At 46.6% G+C, this 14,545-nt stretch overlaps 1 protein-coding gene across 9 annotated transcripts in view; it reads right to left on the bottom strand.

The window, feature by feature from the left end:
* The window catches only part of Antp (homeotic protein antennapedia), a 176,875-nt gene that overhangs the window by 10,362 nt on the left and 151,968 nt on the right, over positions 1-14,545 (bottom strand). For all 9 annotated transcript variants that reach the window (XM_076422354.1, XM_076422349.1, XM_076422347.1 and 6 more), the window contains one exon: positions 13,039-14,525. In XM_076422354.1, coding sequence (XP_076278469.1) covers positions 13,039-13,843 — 805 coding nt within the window. In that variant the 5' untranslated portion in view covers positions 13,844-14,525. The remainder of the gene's footprint in view (positions 1-13,038; positions 14,526-14,545) is intronic.

Below are 14,545 nucleotides of genomic sequence, written 5' to 3'. Positions count from 1 at the left end.
TAAAATCCCAACAAAAACATCCTGTAAACAGGAGCCAAGTTCCTATGGCCATAAAAAATTGTGAGATCAAACAAGTTCGTCAGCTTAGAAATACCTCTTGCAATACTGAAAAAAGCGATTGTAAAAATTAGTTTAGAAAAACGCTATTTAATTTTTAAAGAGTTACGTGGAGGCCTAAATTATTCAAACTTGGCCGCTACCTAACACCTTTTATGGCCATTGGTTTAAAAAGTAACGATACACGATGCTCGGTGCAGTTTGTTTTGTTTACATTAGAACAATTGTTTTTTTCATCAGTATTTGTTGCGACTTCGGAGCTAATAAAACGTATACTTATGTATATTATGCTGCTATGTTCTATCCTACGTACCTATTTCGTAATGTTTTTTTTTCAATACAACCCGTTTAAGGTGTAAAATTTCAAACTTTGATAATTCGAGTGTTTGTTATGGTGGACCCATATACCAAATTTCAAGCTTGTAGGTCAATGGGCAATTTTCCCAAAAGGTTTTGATGATCTGTCAGTCAGTCAGTGACATATTTAGCGATTTTTGAGGTCCTATATCTCGGAACCTACTAATGTTGGAAGATTAATGTTTTGTCAATATTGAGACATGATAGCATTTAACAAGTGTACGAAATTACATCTCTCAATCTGTCTCCAGTGCCGAGTTATAAGCCTCTAAAAAACGGCTAAGTTGTTTCGTGTAAAAGGAGGTAGTGCGAGAATTTGGCTGGTGCACTACCGTGCACGTAGATTACTAAGGAAGGAATAACATTAAATTCCCATTCTATTTCTTGCAAACGATGCAGACAATTTTTACTTTGCATAAAGATCCGCAGGCTACTTATAACTTTTAACTATATTGTTCTAGTTCCCTCCGGCCTAGGATGATGGCTTCCAGCGTGTTAGTGCAACGGAGTGAGTTTTAATGAGATTCCCTCGACCAGTGCATTTTATCAAATTTTTTAACAGCGACGGGTATTTTCATGCACGACCATTTGCTATCGATTCTACAGCAGTCCCGAGGTCCTCAGCAAGCCCTAGCATCCAGTGCATCGAAATAAATAATCGTGGCAATCTGTATGCATCTCGGAAGCTCCCCGAATCTCCCCCGATAATATTGATCGTTCACTAAGTGCGCGTCAATTTGAGTAACAGGCCGCGATCAATCCGGCCCGAAATAGGTCCGGGCCAGGTTTCCCGCGAAGTTGGAGTTCTAGTCAGCCAATCAAAGGATCCCCGGGATAAACATAGACACCCGCAAACTTTCATCAAAGAGGTCCGTGACGAGATTTTCTCTTGCGCTCTTGCAGCTGATGGCGGCTGCTGCTGTTGCAGCGTCGTCGTCGTCGTCCGCGCGACTTATTAATGTTCATTCGTCAGACGGTTAATGAAGGTGGCTCCTCCGGCCGATGGACTACATTCTAACCCAGAAGATCATCAAAGCGTTCACGGAATAATGAAACGGCCAGGAGTCACGCTCGAGAACCAGGCCCGCGCGCCGATTAGTTCACGCCTCTTTATCGATAACAGGCTTATTACCTAATTGCCAGGGACCGGCAAACGAAGGATTTACGTGTACCCGTGTTACCCCGGGATAGAAGAACGTGGACCGTCCAAGTAATTGGCCCAAGTCAACTGTGGTCAAAGTGGCAAAGCAACAAACACGTCTCATGCCACCGACAAGTTAAAAGCGGTCGTTGACTGATTCCTGGTACTCGGACCGCTTCCTATTAAACTTCGTTTGTCCTACGTAGAACGGAGATAATATCGGAAGAATACTCCAGTTTTAGACCATAAGCTCGTTAGGCTGCCTCGACGGGAACACGGTCGCAACTACGAAACCGCTCCAAATTCCGCGGATCAAACGGGCTCGATCAATTTTCCCGACACGGAATCCGCCTGATAAAACGACGAGCGGACACCTTCGCCGCTAAGAAACCATAACTTCGTTGCGAACGACTATTACGCTAATAACTGGGTTGCTGATATTGCCAATATCCTCGACGGTTCGATAACGCTTCCGACTCGAGTTTATTCACGGAGAGCGGATTAGACATTGAACTGTTCGATTTAGGTTGACGAGCTCCCTGCGAATGTAATTGGCATGTGTGTAGAAAATGGTGTATGTATTAGTAGATTGTGGAATGAATTCTACGATATTGAATTATCTGTCTTCCGGCAGGAATGTTCCTCGAGGTGTTAGGCTACTGTTTAATGGGTATGCGCAAAATGAGCGGATACCATTTGTGCCCATAATTATGGAAGTGGTCTAAGTGAAAATTTAAAAAGAAATGAGTTTATTCTCATTTTACAAAAAAGGAGAGGGATCAACAGTATTTAAAAATATCATCTTAATAAATCGGGGACGATTTTTAAAGAAAAAAACGAGCTCAAGTACAGATCCAGCTATCCAGCGTTCCGAACAAAGTTCACTCGACTCGGCAATGAGTTACTGGGTCTTTTTTTCGGAAAGGTAGGCGCCGAGGTAACAATATTAGTTTCGATCCTAGGCGCGCAACGAGAGAGTCCTTGAGACGGTGCGAAAGCGTTATCCGCGCGCGTGATCTCCGGCAAATTAATCACCGCGGTGCACAGCCTTACCGGCACGAAGAATTTCATGGCGTTTTCATCGTGCGAGCACGTCGTGGGAAACACGGGCGCGCCGTGCCGGAGACGAGGGTGTGAGATTTTCTTTTTCCCCGTTGATCGGAGCGAGTGGAACACTGGAACAGCTGGAACAACGTTGCCGGTGGCGATTAGGTGGTACCACTGGGTGAACTGTGAGCTGAGCCGAAAGATTCTTACAGGATTTACAGCCCGTGGCCTCAAAGTTAGGATCGCTCACGATTTTCGGTGTTGTTCGCGTTTCTCATCAAGGTCTGAATAATACTTAATTTCAGAAAATTTCAATTTTGTTAATTATTTTTGATATCCGTCAAGATAGATACCTAAAGCTGACCAATCGAGGACAGTGTCGATTTCCGAGCTTGCGACCGATAGCGAAAGCTGAGCCCTTATTATCTGCGACTGTGGGGATGAGTGGGGTGTTAAATAGGTCGATAACAAGAAAACCTGGGCCGGTAGGTACCCTCTGGGTTTCTGCTGAACCGGCATGTTCTGATGGCGGCGTTGCTCTCTCGCGGACGGAGGTGACTTTAAACGCGGGGCAATAAATTAACGGCGTTGGGTTACGCAAGGATCAAATGTCCCCTGGAGTATGCCCGAGAGATTTATGGGTCTGCCTTCACTGGCGCAGCATGAAGGAACGGAACGGAACGGAACAGAACAGAACGTACACAACCGTACTGGCTTATTATAGGCTAGTTGCTCCGCTTCTCCGCTTCTCCTCGAGAGCTGAGCTTGGTCTCCTTTCAGAGCCGCCGCAGGATACACGCGCGCAGGACTCTTTTCAGACGAACTAGCTGGCTGGCTAGCCAGCTAGCCGGATGTTGTAACCCGCTAATAAGGCGCGGCCACCACTCGCTGCCCAATTAAGCTAAGCTTTACGTGGGCACCTTAAGGCCAGGCCTTGAAACGCTCTTCGATTAGATACCCTAGATATCCCATTAATTTTATCGGTCTACCCTCTCTGCATCCTCCTCGTCCTCTCATCCTCTTCAGCCTCTATACCTCCTCCGGGCCACACAGACCCGTCGGATTATATGACCGGCCGATGCTGCTGACAGAGGTTCAGATTAATCGCGAGGAATCCGGTGAACCGCCCCGGAGAACGTCTGCGATGGATATTTCGAGGATTCAGGTGTTTCCGATGGCTCCGCTGCTGGCTGCCATCGCTGCTCAACGGTCACCAACAAAGTCTCGATTATTCGGCGATCATTTTCAACATTTTGTGAAGAAATAAACAACCACGTCTCCATTTTCGTTGCAGTTAGAACAGCTTCGAGCACGAAGGATTCAAATCGCCGATCACTCCAACACCTGTCCAACCCGAAGACTACACAAGACGCGGAATACTAACCACGTCGAACCATCTCCGTTGGCATCCCTTTAATCCCGAACATGTGATCGAAACTTCCTCCAGTTCCCCGTCCAAACCGCCATATATTTTCGACTTGGCTATTCGTCTCGCTTTTTCTGCTTCCGTCCTAGGGCGACTCGCGTCACGTTTGCTTTCGGTGAACTTTCTTCTCGACGGGGACAGCCCTGGTTTTTACCAGAAGCACGAAGTCGGGCCGAGCAGACAAGACAACCTTCGTTCAGGAATTTCGGCGGTTGTTTATGCGAAGCCGCGACGAGAGGGTCGCGTTCTCGGATGCTGGGGGACTTCCTGAATTTTTGATCGGAAAAAATTGCCCGACCGGTGGATTAGGGTAATCCATTTAGCCGGGGAATGCCTCGGAGGAAATATGGACCGCGGGTTCATCACTTTTTCGGTGAACAATCTTTTTTCAGAGACGTGGGAGGAGGTGCTCGAATTTTTTCGATCCGAAGTTGATCATCCGGGATTTCATCTTACAATTTACGTATATGTTTTCCAACGGCTATATCAATTTACTAAATATGATAGGTTCAGTGTTAAACAATAAAATATCCCTGTATGTTTGATTCGTATCTCCACCGATGTCTCCGGGACAGACATTCCAAGCCCATTTCCGCAACGGCCGAAGACATTAGCGTTCAAGGAGAGCGTCGGAAGAATCCGCGTGGCCGTTCAGCATCCTCCAGACTAGTTCCTCGAATTAAATCGCCATCAATGATCGGCAGAAGCGACGAGTCATCGTCAGCTACGGTTAGACACACGGAAGAATGCGAGGAACCGAGTCGTTGAACCGATTGGAACCTCGTCTTTCGTTCGGTTCGCGTGGAGAGCGTAGCAGCTGGCCGCGATTATTCTCGTCGCCGCGGAACCGTATAGTTTGCGGAGACGGCCAAGTGGATGTGTCCTAAGCGTGGAACAGCCACCTGGGCCGAAGTGTGGAGGACGACGGAAAAAGGAATTCAACAGAAGTCGCCGCCAAGAGACGCGAGGGAGGGCAAGAAGAACGTCAAGACAGTCATAGAGAGAGGGGAACGTTAGAGGGAAGCCCCCAACGGAGGAGAACAGCCAGAGTATCTGATAGAAGGTCCCTTCTTCCTTCTCTCCCTTCTTTCCTCTCCGTCCGGCGTGTAGTTTTTTCTTCTTTTTTTTTGCCGAGGAGGCCAGACGAGCAGACAGCCGGACAAGGAGGCTGAGAGGACCGCTAGAAACTCGCCGAGATAATGAGCGGCGAGAATGGCCCCGCGCGACGTATGCATTTGTACCGGGGATATCAGTCGGCTTATCCGATGTCCTACTTTGTCCGCGGTCCTCCCTTTTCATTTACACCTGTGCTCCCCCTTTCGGCGAACCCTCCTGCAATTGCTGATTAAACTGGGGGACAACGTGAGCGCCTTAAATTATGGCCCTGGCGAGCGCTCGACGCGCTATCGCTGCGTTTCACGGAAATGAAGAGCTGCGAGAGTGAATCAACCTTAGACTAAGTTTTACCGACTTCTTTGGGAACTGACGATTCGGATGTTTTAATCTTGAGACGGCATTGAATCCTTATACGAAGTAGAGAAATATCCTAAAAATTCCAGAGAGGAGAGTCAAAATGCATACAGATTGGATTTCGTGTGGGACTCTTCAGATTACCACGTCCCGAAGGTAAAACGTCTCGGGCTAAGATCAAGGACCAAGATCGTTCCCATGCTCTTGCTATGTTTCAAGCTTTCCCAGCGATCCCCGCTTTTTGTGGTCTCGGAAATGTCTAATCTGTTCACGTAACGAAGTCCCGGGAGTGTTCTCGCTTTCACCCGAGTTTCCCCCAATTTCAGGGGTTTAATTTATACTAGGCTAGCTGGAGAGAGACCCATATCCCATAGCCGCCGCCCGTATCGTCCATGGTTGTCCGAGGAGTTGATGGCGGCGGCCCAAAAAGCAAACGGACATAGGATTTCCGTGGACCCATCCATCATCGTCATCCGTCCCTACGCCCTCCGCCTACCACGGCCACACGACTTCCTCTCTTTTCTCCGCACTTTCTCTCCTCTCTTTTCACTCCGCTCCTCTGACCCTTCCTTCTCTCACCCCTCCCACGCTGCCACGGTCTCTCTCGTTTGCTCTCGTTCGCTCCCACGTCGTTTCCTCGACGCTCCTCCTTTCCTGGACCTGTGGGGCCTCCATCCTCTTTTTGAATATCCCACGAGGCCGCCATCGTTACGGACACCAATCTCGTGAAGTCTAGTTCAGGACCGAACGGATTTCGAGATGGAATTCTCGGGCCTAAGGGCGCGGTTATGCTCCACGCGATTCAAAAATTACGAACCTCAATCACTAACATGAAACCTCTAATTTACCGGTTTCGTTTATTTTATTCTGAAACCATTCGAATTGGAAAAATCTTTCCATGAGAAACAGCTGAATTTTTTTATTTAAGCATGCACGGTAAGAAAAATCCCATCAACGCGATTGTAATTGAAGAACTACTAAACAGTAATCATTAGACTGCGGATTTTATGCATTTATGACAAAAATGGGTATTTGTAATTTAAAGAAGTGAACATTTCAAAAATATTTAAGAACATCAATGTATTAGATTCAGCTTAATAGGATAATTAAAAGAAGAATACAATTTTTATTTGGCTCCTGTGTCCTGCAATCAATGCAAACATTTTTTATTTTGCATAAAGATCCGCAGTCTAGTAATCATAAATATGATACATAATGCTACTAAAGTATAATCGCAGAACAGGTATGTTCATGTTGCATCCAGCGTAAACGCACCCTAATCCACGGCTACTCGCGCACGCAGGTTCAAATCGTTCGCCTGCCACATGGCGCGAAGGAATTTTCTTTCAGAACGCCATCGCGGCGATAACTTGGCTACACTCCAGAATATACGCACAAGGTATTTCGCGGCAATTAGGATCTAGCGGTACCTTCTACCATTTTACGAAATATTCCATCGGAAAGATTGAAAAGAAATGGCACACTAAGAAGAACGCGGCTGATGAAAGGAGACGTCAAAAATGAAAACGTATTTTCAAGTAGGAGTAAAACACATATGTATACATTCCCTAACTTCTTTATGAGTCCAACTTCAAGATTCGAAAACCCGGAAGAGTATAAAAAACGAGTGCTCACAGACAAATAAACACACCCACGTGGCCCGACGCGAAGTTCGTTCATCCAGCTTATGGTGTCCAGCCCATAAATCCTTTCGCCCAATTAATCGGGGTACAGTTAAAAGAGAACAGGAAAGGAGAATAAAGCCAAAGAAAAGAAAAGTAAAGCGGTCGGAGCAGCGTAAGGCGAAGAGAGAAGGAGAGAGAGAGAGCTCGGAAGGGGCCACTTTTAATTCCTCATTAGGTGCACGGGTTATTGGCCATTTACGTAGATATTCGCGCGATTAATTCAGTGGTAATGCACTCTTTCGCCGCGCCGGTTCGCAGAGCGGTGCGCACACTTGTTCCTCGCGTCGGTGCACCGGGGATTACATAAGAAAACGTACACGTGCACACGCGATAACGGAAGCCTCACACCTATGCACCGACTGCACCGGCGCATGCTTATTTACCGGCCGAGAGGACCCGGAGAGAGAAGGAGAGAGAGATGGAACGAGACGATATCATAAATCTTTTCGCGCAAGAGGATCGCAATTATCTTGCACATTAAAAGCATCGCTTGTCCCGATTGGCTCTGCTCTTCCTACTGCCTCAGATTGCGGATCGAAGCGCAAAGATACTCCGGAGATGATCGTGCACAGGATCATTGCCGTACTACCGAATTTTGTCATAATCACTACAAAATTACAGCTTTACGTATATTTCTTCGTGTACTCCTTCGGGACGTGTTCGATTTTATATTACTCCGTTCATAGTGCTTTGAAGACTCTTTTATCCATACTACGTTTCAATTATAAAGGTCAAACTCGAATATAATTAGTAGAGTGCAGAGTGGAGAATGTAGCGGAGTGCAAATAGTTGTATGAATGGTTTATTGTAAATATTGAGTGAGTGGTACGTCTGTTGAGAATGTAATCGATGACTGAAAGGTAGCATGAACTATGTGTGATATGTATGACCTGAAGGAAAGTATGAGAACAAAAGAAGTAAAATAAATAAATGCGAGACGTGTGTGCGTGTGCAAATGTTCAGACAGAAACGAACGGCCAAGCGGAACAGTCAAAAGAGTTTGTTCAATAAAATATAATATAAAGTCAGAAAGTCTTGACAATTATCACGGGTCACCAATTGTCAAGACGTAGTTTATAATAAATAATAAAATCTTTTTTCTGACTTGATATTATATTTTATTGAACAAACTCTTTTGACTGTCCCGCTTGGCGGTTCACTTCTTTCTGAACATTTGCACACGCACACACGTCTCGCATTTATTTATTTTACTTCTTTTGTTCTCATACTTTCATCATACTTCTCATACGTTCTCAATATTTATAATAAACCATTCATACAACTATTTACAATCCGCTACAAGAACCTCTTTTCCAGATCAAGGGTCTCAAAAGGAATGTCGTCTGGCCAATTCCAGGAATCAGCGCCGATTCCACACGTCAATTTCTTCCCCCAGGATCAGCCGGAATGCCAGAACCGCGTCACGGTGTCGGCGGAGCAGAATTACAACCTCATCGTGGTTTACTTTTTCCGCGGTGGCGTTTCACGCGTCCCGGCTCGCTAAAATATTGCATCTTCCCCCGTAATAATAAGCATAACGCAACATGCAATAGCCCTCCGTCCTCCCCTACAATTTTACTTTGTAATTGGCAATGGTCGAACGGCGCTCGAACAGCAGATGTAATTTTTACGCCGGTTCTCTGTCAAACTAATTGGCTCGTAGACCAGCCGCCCTCGCTTTTCCGAGATACTTTTTATCGTTATCTTCTTGTCGGATCGATGGAGTCAGAAGACTATGTTAAGCAACGATGCAGTCGGATGTATCGTGTACAAGAGATATCAATGACAGGTTACAATTAAATTGAAAATCCAGTGGAGGTACATCCGCATAGTCGGATCGAGCTGCTCTCGCCTATGGCTGCTGAATTATTTTCCACGGGGACATGATCCGTATCCGGAGACATTAATCTCGGTCCGTGGTGAAACTGATTGTGTTCAATGGAAATAAGTGAATTTTGCATGCGCGGAAGTGCGGGAGATTCGCGTGGATTGCTAGTCGAAGATGGCAGACCTCGATTTACATTGAATCCTGTCAATATGGTTTCGATTGTTCGCCCTAATTTGTACTAATTGCCTCTGGAGCTTCGGATTGCAACCAGGAATCGTATTAAAATAATTCCTGTTCTGACCAATGCTTCACAAAATCATCAAACTATTAGGTCTATTGGGTAGAAAATTTTTATAAAAATTCCCTGCCTACTTATCAGTGAAGTATCATACGAAAAAATCACCAAATAAATCCAAAAAAGGACCTCTCCCATAAATAAACAGATTATTACATCGATCGCAATTCGAACCACCATGAATCCCATAAAACTGATGATTGAGTGTCCCAGCTACCGACAGGTGGCCATTCAACGACCCCATCCCGTGCGCAAATGGCGGATCAGCGAAACATCGTTAGATACCTCGACATTAGAAGCCGTGCACGTTCGCGAATAGGTTTTCGTGACGTTCGGCAGTAAACTGCGACCGATGCGCACTCGAAATGCCGCTTTGCCGTGGTGTGTGTCTCGCGGGCCCGGCGAACTATGCCGGAATTTCCTAACCGGTGTAACGCGAATGTCCCGCAAAAGGTGCCAGGGAATCTCGGCGGTTTCGCCGGGCAAATGCCCCGGGAGCACCTGCATCTATAAAATTGAGCCATGCATTATTCATGGGGTGGTCTGCTTATAGCGTTCGCTCGCTCGCTCGCTCGCGCGAGGGCTTCGCTCAGCTGGTGTTTTGCAACGTCGGAAAAGAAACCGGCGGCCACCGCCTGAAATGGATGGCCAGATAAATTGATATGAACTTCGGCGTGATTGGTAGCCCAGTAAGGGTAATGGGATCGAGTGCGAACTAATAGATGACGATGAAACTGAGAACGGTGGCGGATCTCGCCAACCGATGTGAAGATCTCCTCAGCATCGAACATTCTGAGACCTGAGATCGTTCTGTAATTGTTCGAAGAAAGAACATGGTACACATTTTGAAGAATGGGGTAAAGAATAACGAGAGAAAAAATAAAATTTTGTAGGTTCATGCACAATATTTGGTACAGAAGATTGCGAACTAGAAATTACGAGGGGTGATAAAACGGTCTCATCAAATTTTCTGGCATCAACCGAGTATAAAGTTATTTTGAAAATCAAAAATCATGTAAAGAGAAAATGTAGATTGATTTAATAAATGTGTCTCTGGGAAGACAGGGATCTGATCATCAATTCCAAGGGGTGAGAAATTGTCTGAACAAATTTTCTTGTACCGAATGCCTATAAAATTGTTTGGGGTGCAAGAATGATGTCAAACAGAAATATAAATTGATTCTTGAATTGACATGTTTATTATGAACGATTACAAGACCTGGAAGGGTATGTACTGAAATGACAGGCGGTGAGGAGTTGTTTCAACGAATTTTGTAGTATCGCATGATCGGAAATTTTCCGAGTACCCAGGATGATGGAAAGAGGCGATGTAAATTGATATTCTGGGTTCGTGTCTTCGACACGGGGGATTACCAAGCCAAGGAGGAGGATCGATACGCTTGTTCCAGGGCCACGGGGGCACGTATTGTTCGATGAACCGAGAAAAGACGTCATCGTGCCGACATCTGTGAGCGGATTCATGCACTCGATCCTCTTTCTTGCTTTGACTGGCAGCGAAGTACGCACACGGGCCTTTTATCGACGAATCGAGAAGCTTGCGCAGCTTCCAAGCAGGACCGACAGATGGTTCCCAACAAACTTATTCAATAAACAATTACAAAATATAAAATAATCCTCCCACCCTAAAATTTCCCTTTGCTTCATTCTCAAATATCTACGCAAGAAGAACATTTTAACTTACGTTGGACGAATAAATTTTCTTCGACACGCAGAGAGATCGCAGATACGGATGCACTTTTCGAAAGTCGAACCTAACCGGCTCGAAGTCACCGGAACAACTGGAGGCTGGTGCAAAAGAACGAGCTTCGACCTTGCATTTCTCAGGATTTCGAGAACGGGGAAGAAATAAGAGCAAACGCAGCAGGGTGCAGGAACCTGTGCACTCTTACCTAACCGGAGTGAAGGGTGCCGGCTATTATCACTTCGTTACTGCCGTCATAAATTTCCAACTCGTTACACCAGAATTACCCCTGCGATTCTTTGCAGCGACCGGGAAAATTTCCGGTCGACCTTTTCCGGCATCCCTTTGCGCTTCGAGCAGGTGGCACGCACCGACTATTGCGATCGGAAGGATTCTCGATCTACCTGAGATGAACTTGCCCCTTTACCTAGTTAACAAGGATCTCAGAACGACCCATAAAATCATAGCAATTTAGCCAATGGGGCGGGAAGTGCAGAGCCTTCGCAATTCTGGGTTCTGTCAACCCAAGTGATTAAACAGCGGTTTGATGCATTTGTGACAAAGCTGAGTAGGTGTAATTTAAAACAGTGACAGGATTAGAAGAATCTAAAAATACTGTTGTATTATTTTCAACCTGTTAAACATATTGAGAAAGAAAATAAATTGTTTAAAATAAACATCCGCTGTCCACTAATCAGTATACGTTTCAGGGAGTGTATTGTAACTGGAATTCATTTTTAACCCAGTTGTAGAAGGTTCTTATAATTTTCTAGAATGTAGAATGTCTGTTTAAGTTTTTTCTTGTGTATCCTTAGTGCATGTTTCAGCACAGGCTCAAAGACGTATGAGAAACGGCGAATGAAGAGGGATTTTGGTCGGTGTTTTTCAATTTTCGGCGACACCAGGACGAGACGCAACCAGTTCACCGTCGAATGGAAACAAGCAGCCATCATGGGAATAAAAGTGGATGAGCCTCTCCGGCTCTGCCAAGCCGTGGAGCCAACTCAGCCAGAGTCGAGGGAACTTTTATGGGGGACTAGTACGGTGTACGTGTGGTGAAACTACCGGGCTAAAAGGTCAGCGCAATAAATAACTCCGGACGTCGGTATACCTAGAAACTGGAGACATTATGCCAATCTTGGCTCGCGGACCCGTACAAATGTGGTCTAGTTTTACCTACTGTTGCATAAATCTGAAAGCGGCCGGCTACCTGGCGTAGCCTCTCTAGAAAACCTTGCTTTCTACGAAACCTTCTGGTCACGCGGCGGAAGCCTTGAGCCTATTTTCGAGAACCGCGTCACGTGTACACCGAGGTACGTATCCACGCTCGCGAATACCAAATTCCTTTTCTTCTCCCTTGTACTACCCGGCCGCGTTTTTCCCCCAGGCGATTGATGTCTTTCTCGTGGAAAAGGTCGTTCGAGATATCTGACAAAAATGGGGAGGTCGCCTGAATGTTTAAGATGTTTCCGTTCCAATACGACTTTCTCTATGTTCACTGTCAAGTTTGCGGATCTGTTCCAAATTTCAGAGATTTCATTTACAACGTACTGACACTTCTGAAGGACATGGACCATCACGGAAGGAATCCTAAATCAACAGGCGAGAGAGAAATGAACCAGTACTTGTCATGTAACAATGTCCACCTTGAGTTTATACACCCGAACAAACGTGTGACTCACTGTATTTTGATAACCTGCTCAGCATTGATTAAGCGTGGTTGGTTGCATTGAACGTGGTAACAGACTTTGGGTCTCGTAGTACTCTAATGAATCTAATTAGCGCCCGTGGGAAGGTAGAACCGGTTTAGCTGCAAACTCATGTAAATGGGATTGTGTCTGTTGAGGTGATAATTTCTAGCTAACCTCATGGAGATTTGAAAATTTGATCTTGGGTCGTAGTGTACTGAAACTGAACCTCTCGAGGGCACCAGGAAGCGTGGATTTGAAGATTAACCAAACTACAATGGCTCCAGGATGCCAGTCTTCGCGTTAAGGGTAAACCAGTGAATCTTTCAACGAGTAACTCACCGAATTGACTTCTCATCCACGGGTAAAGCGGGCTGGGTAGGTTGGCGCTGGCAGCGCCCTGAGGAGCGCCCTGCTGTTGCTGGCTGAGTGGCGACGTAACAACCCCTTGATGTTGCGGTGCTTGTTGCTGTTGCTGAGGATGCATACCAGCCTGTGTCTGTTGTGTGGCCGCTTGCGCGGGTTGTTGCTGTTGGTACATCATGTGCTGTTGTTGCGCCTGGAGGTGCTGATGCTGGGGCTGTTGCTGGGGGTGTTGAGTCTGTTGGGGCTGCATGTGAGGATGCTGCGAGTGCATCTGATGGTGCATCTGCGGCTCGACGAGCGGTGGGCTGTCCGGTCCGTCGAGCACGCTACCCTGGTGATCGACCGCGGACGCCTGGAGCTTGCAGCTCGCGTAGACGATGGGCGTGGACGGATGTCCGTTCGGAGTCGGCGTGTGTCCCATGTGTCCCATGCCAGGGCTCGGCGAGGTCGACCTGTAAGCGCCCATGCCGTCGATGCTGCCGTGCTCCTGCTGGTGCTGGTAGTAGGTCGCGTTCCGCATGTCCATCCGGTTGTACGGCGGAAACCTCGGGTATGGCATGTCCTGCTGGCTACCAGCGGCTCCATAATGGTGGCCTGGCACCGCCTGCCTGAGCAGGCTAGGGTCGCAAGGGTCCCCGGCTTGCTGAGACTGCTGCTGCACCGACTGCGTCTGCTGGGGCACCTGGACGGCCGCACCGTAGTGCTGCTGATGCTGATGCGGGTGTTCCACCCCGCCATTACGCAGGTCCGGGATGTATGAATTCGCGAAGTACGAACTCATGCTACTGTCCCACCGGTCCCACCTGCTAGTGCCACCTCGGTCTTGTTGGGCGCTTTCCGTTGTTTGTTCTTGATCCAGTATAATTTTACTCTTCAATCCCACACTCGGATCACACTCCTTTTCTCTTCTTCCTTTTGTACTCTCTTCCGATTCTTCTTCTTCTTCTTCTTCTTCAGGGTTCCTTCTGCCTCTTTGTTGCTGGGGATGCTGCTTCGTCGTAATACGGACACTGTCACACGGTTTCTATATGTAGACTTTTTTTTACAGATACTATGTATAGACTCACTTCCAGAGCGATTTTATATCGAAACACACTCTCTCTCTCGCTTCTAGGACACGCGCACTATATTTTTCTATCACACCACCATCACTGCGAATCACTAGTGTATCATTCGGAGATCAGAGCGAGTAAATTATTTCCCTTTCGCTCCTCTCTCTCTCGTTATCACACTTCCGATTCACCAAGAAAGAAAGAACCTGTTTCAACTGGAACACTAAAGAACCGTACGTTATCAAGCCGCCGGCTTGAGGGGTGGGAGGGTTTAACTTGTACACGAGGGGGGGAAGAGATGATGATCAGAGTTCTACGTCTTCTTCGGTGTGGTACCTTCGTTCAAAGCGCCAAGCCGCTCCAGACACGCTCCGTTCCTCTGTCCACCCTGCTAACGAAGTTGTGCCGCACCTGAAACACAAAATACAAAT

The sequence above is a fragment of the Lasioglossum baleicum genome, chromosome 4, assembly GCF_051020765.1.
Source record: "Lasioglossum baleicum chromosome 4, iyLasBale1, whole genome shotgun sequence".
Lineage (NCBI taxonomy): Eukaryota > Metazoa > Arthropoda > Insecta > Hymenoptera > Halictidae > Lasioglossum > Lasioglossum baleicum.
The sequence above is the reverse complement of the archived record's forward strand: the minus strand, read 5'-3'. Positions and strand labels throughout refer to the sequence as shown.